Source organism: Octopus bimaculoides, chromosome 8 (assembly GCF_001194135.2).
Source record: "Octopus bimaculoides isolate UCB-OBI-ISO-001 chromosome 8, ASM119413v2, whole genome shotgun sequence".
NCBI lineage: Eukaryota > Metazoa > Mollusca > Cephalopoda > Octopoda > Octopodidae > Octopus > Octopus bimaculoides.
Genome location: NC_068988.1, coordinates 79,832,877 through 79,836,299, shown reverse-complemented (window position 1 = coordinate 79,836,299; position 3,423 = coordinate 79,832,877). Strand labels below are relative to the sequence as shown.

The following is a 3,423-nucleotide window of genomic DNA, read 5'->3' as shown; positions in this document are numbered from 1 at the left end:
TATATATATATATATATATATATATATATATATATATATATATGTGTGTGTGTGTGTATGCATGTACGTGAGAGCGCGCGCTCGCGTATGTGTGTGTATCTTGGAGAGCAAGGGTGAATATTAAAAAAAAAAAACAGTTCTGGAAAGAGGCAAAACAACCATCGGGCGAAAGAAAAAGCACTTAAAAGGAAAGATGCGTAAAACCTAAAACTTAGCTAGATGAGAGAAAAGAGCTGAACAGAGACGCCAAATGTTCGAGGACAACCATGAAGCTGCTGACAAATAGATGAGCAAATGATTTTGGAGAGATAAGAAACCATGGATAGTAGGGAAAATTAGTGAAGTTTAGGGAGTAGCAAATAGAAATGATACCAGACCACTATGTCATATATTGAAGATTTGACTCGTTGGAGAGGCAATAAAAATGTGCCCGTGAAAATTAAGAATGGAAAGATCTTGTTAGACACAATATAGGTGAGGATAGAAGGAGAGACGAATGAGTTAGGAGTACCTGAGTGGAGGTGGAATGAGATCAGCATATTCCGATAAACAAAGGCCACTGTAATAGTGGTAGACACGGTAGAGAGAAGTAGCACATCTGTGGGGTTGTTTGGAAACGTTTTGCCAATCAGTCGAGTGTCCTTTCTTTGAACGCTATTTCCTATCATTCTGTATTGCGCCCAAAATCAGGTATCCCTAAATTCCATATGTACTTGGGAAAATGTTCCTTAGTGTTTGTTTGCACAACTATTGTGTTGTATCATTTACGCTTAGGATTTATTGCGTGACATGTGAAGATTTTACATTTCATCAACATATTTAGAAGTTACAGAATTTTTCTTCGCGTTAGTTTCTGAATTATACGCCGATCCCTTTGGTTGTAAACGCTGGCTTAGTGTGGAAACATATGTGTGAGATAGATAGATAGATAGATAGATAGATAGATAGATAGATAGATAGATAGATAGATAGATAGATAGATGGATGGATGGATGGACGGACGGACGGACGGACAGACAGACAGACAGACAGACAGACAGACAGACAGACAGATAGATAGATAGATAGATAGATGGATAGATAGATAGAAATAGTGTACGAGTGGGTGTTTGTATGGATGGTGGTGTTGATGGATCTCTAGCTTTCGATGATGCGGATCAGTTGTTTGATCAAGTGAATTACCTGCACTTTGGCTGAGCATTCCGCAGACACGTGTACCCTTAACGTAAATCACAAGCAGAATCAGTTTGGCACAGTGAGTGTAACAAAGCTGTATTTTTAGAATTACAAGTACAATCCGCCCGACGAGCTTCAACAGTTTCCATCTACCAAAATACCCTAGTGAGACCAAATATGGAACTTCGTGCATTCGCATACATACACAATCATCTGTGCATCCACTGGTATGGGTTGGCTATGTACTCCCCAGCTATCTGTTGCGTCCCTTACTAATCTCGTTCGTGAGGCTCAGCACCTTGAGATCAGCTTTCACAGTTTCTGTCCATATCAACCTTGGCATTCCTCTTTCAGCTTCCTTCAAATTGGTTTTCTTCCTACTTTTTTTGCTAATATTTTAACATACATACATACATACATATTATATGTCCGTACCAACAAAGCCGTGTCCTTTGCACACTGCATTTGAATCCTTTTATACCCAGTTTAACTCTCAGCTCATCTGCACCACGCACAACGACAGTTCACATTAAGAGAGCATGTTTTCTTTCTCTCTATTTTCTGCACATCTGCATTCAGTGTCCGCATTTTTGCGATACAGTATAGCGGTCCTTACTCAAGCAACGCGCAATTTACCCTTTCTCAAAGAGAGAAACTTCTTGCTGCCAGCAAGAAGCTCTCTGAACTTAATTAATATTAATTAATATACATAATACACATACGCCATAGAAACCGGGAAACAGGGCCCATGAGCCTGGCTAGGCTTTAAAAGGGCGCATAAAAAAATAAAAAAAGGAGATATCAACTACATCTATAGAACCTTCACAACATTAAAAAGAATTTTTGTTTTGCTGATGATTTGACTGATGTATACACCGGTAGATCTGCTTTAAATAAAGTTATCATTCATTGTTAACTCGCCTTTGATTCCACTAGTCCTCTTGCGATTTTACTGATCATATTGAAGACACTGCAGAACGAACATGGCCATATCCTGGATAACATAAGAGTCTTGTTTTCTTTGCTATCCATTAAAATTTTAGTCTAATTCTAGGTTTTGCTTCTACGTCTAGAATTTCTTCTGTCAGTCTTCTGCTGTTACTGCTATAAAAAGTACGTCATTAGCACATAGGAGTTTCCAAGGACAGCTGGTCTTAAACTTGTTATAACTTGAAAAACTTTAATAAACAGAAGGGGTAGAGACCAAGCCTTGATGAACACTTACTTACCTGTACGCTAAATTCCTCACTGAACTTATTGCCAAGTCTCAATTTGCAGGCTGCATCGCTGTACCCGGCTTGTACCGCTCTTTCAAATCCGCACGTAGTTTTTCTCGGTGACCACCAGACCACGAAACGTAGCAATCAGTTAAAGATCTATAAAATGCTATACATGTGTGCGTGTGTGTGTGTGTGTGTGTGAGTGCACGCGCGCGCGTGTATGTGTGTGTATGTGTGTGTGTGTGTGTGTGTGTGTGTGCGCGTATGCTTGTGTATGTGCGCGTGTGCGTGTGCATGCGCGTATGCGTTCGTAAATGTGAGTAGAACTGTATGTTAATCTGCCCCCATATGCATATATACCTGTAATTATAACAGCTTACTTTTATCGCTATAAATGTAGAGTTTCGTGATTAGTTTAAGTTAAAACATCAGTAATATTAATTATTGCAGACAGAAGTAATAAAATCAAGAAGTGATATAAATTTTTGGTGTCCAGCATGAATAATATTCCATAAGAGTGTTTCAGAAGGTTGGTGTATTAAAATATAGGTGGAAGATAAGAGCTAAATTCGTTTGAAATAGCAGTCATTGAAATTTGTAACAATTAGTAAAATAGAAATGACCTTTCAAGCTTTGATAACTTAAAGTAACTTAGTATAATTTATTTCATTATCCAGAGATTGAAAATTACTATGTTGAAGCTACTGGTGAGGATTGTGGTGAAATGACTGATGAAAGAATAATATACACTGATGATGAACAATTTAGTGTCTCACTCGAGCTCACACCAAAGTAAGTTATAACTTCCATATTTTATTTCTACATTGTTTGCGCTAAAATTTTCTCACTTTCAAATGTCATTTCAGTAATATTTAATTAATACTTAATTTGAGTATAATTTTGGCACTTAATTATGTAAATTTTGAGTCATATAGGCATACTCATGTACATATGTATGTGAAAACATGTGCACACACACCTACACTTGCATACGTGTGTAAGAGAAAGATATATATATATATATATA

The 3,423-nt window shown here is 37.5% G+C and overlaps 1 protein-coding gene across 1 annotated transcript in view; it reads left to right on the top strand.

Moving 5' to 3' along the window:
- LOC106879594 (TRIO and F-actin-binding protein) overlaps nucleotides 1-3,423 on the top strand; it is a 204,568-nt gene that overhangs the window by 191,185 nt on the left and 9,960 nt on the right. The window contains exon 6 of the mRNA XM_052970203.1: nucleotides 3,074-3,188. Coding sequence (XP_052826163.1) covers nucleotides 3,074-3,188 — 115 coding nt within the window. The remainder of the gene's footprint in view (nucleotides 1-3,073; nucleotides 3,189-3,423) is intronic.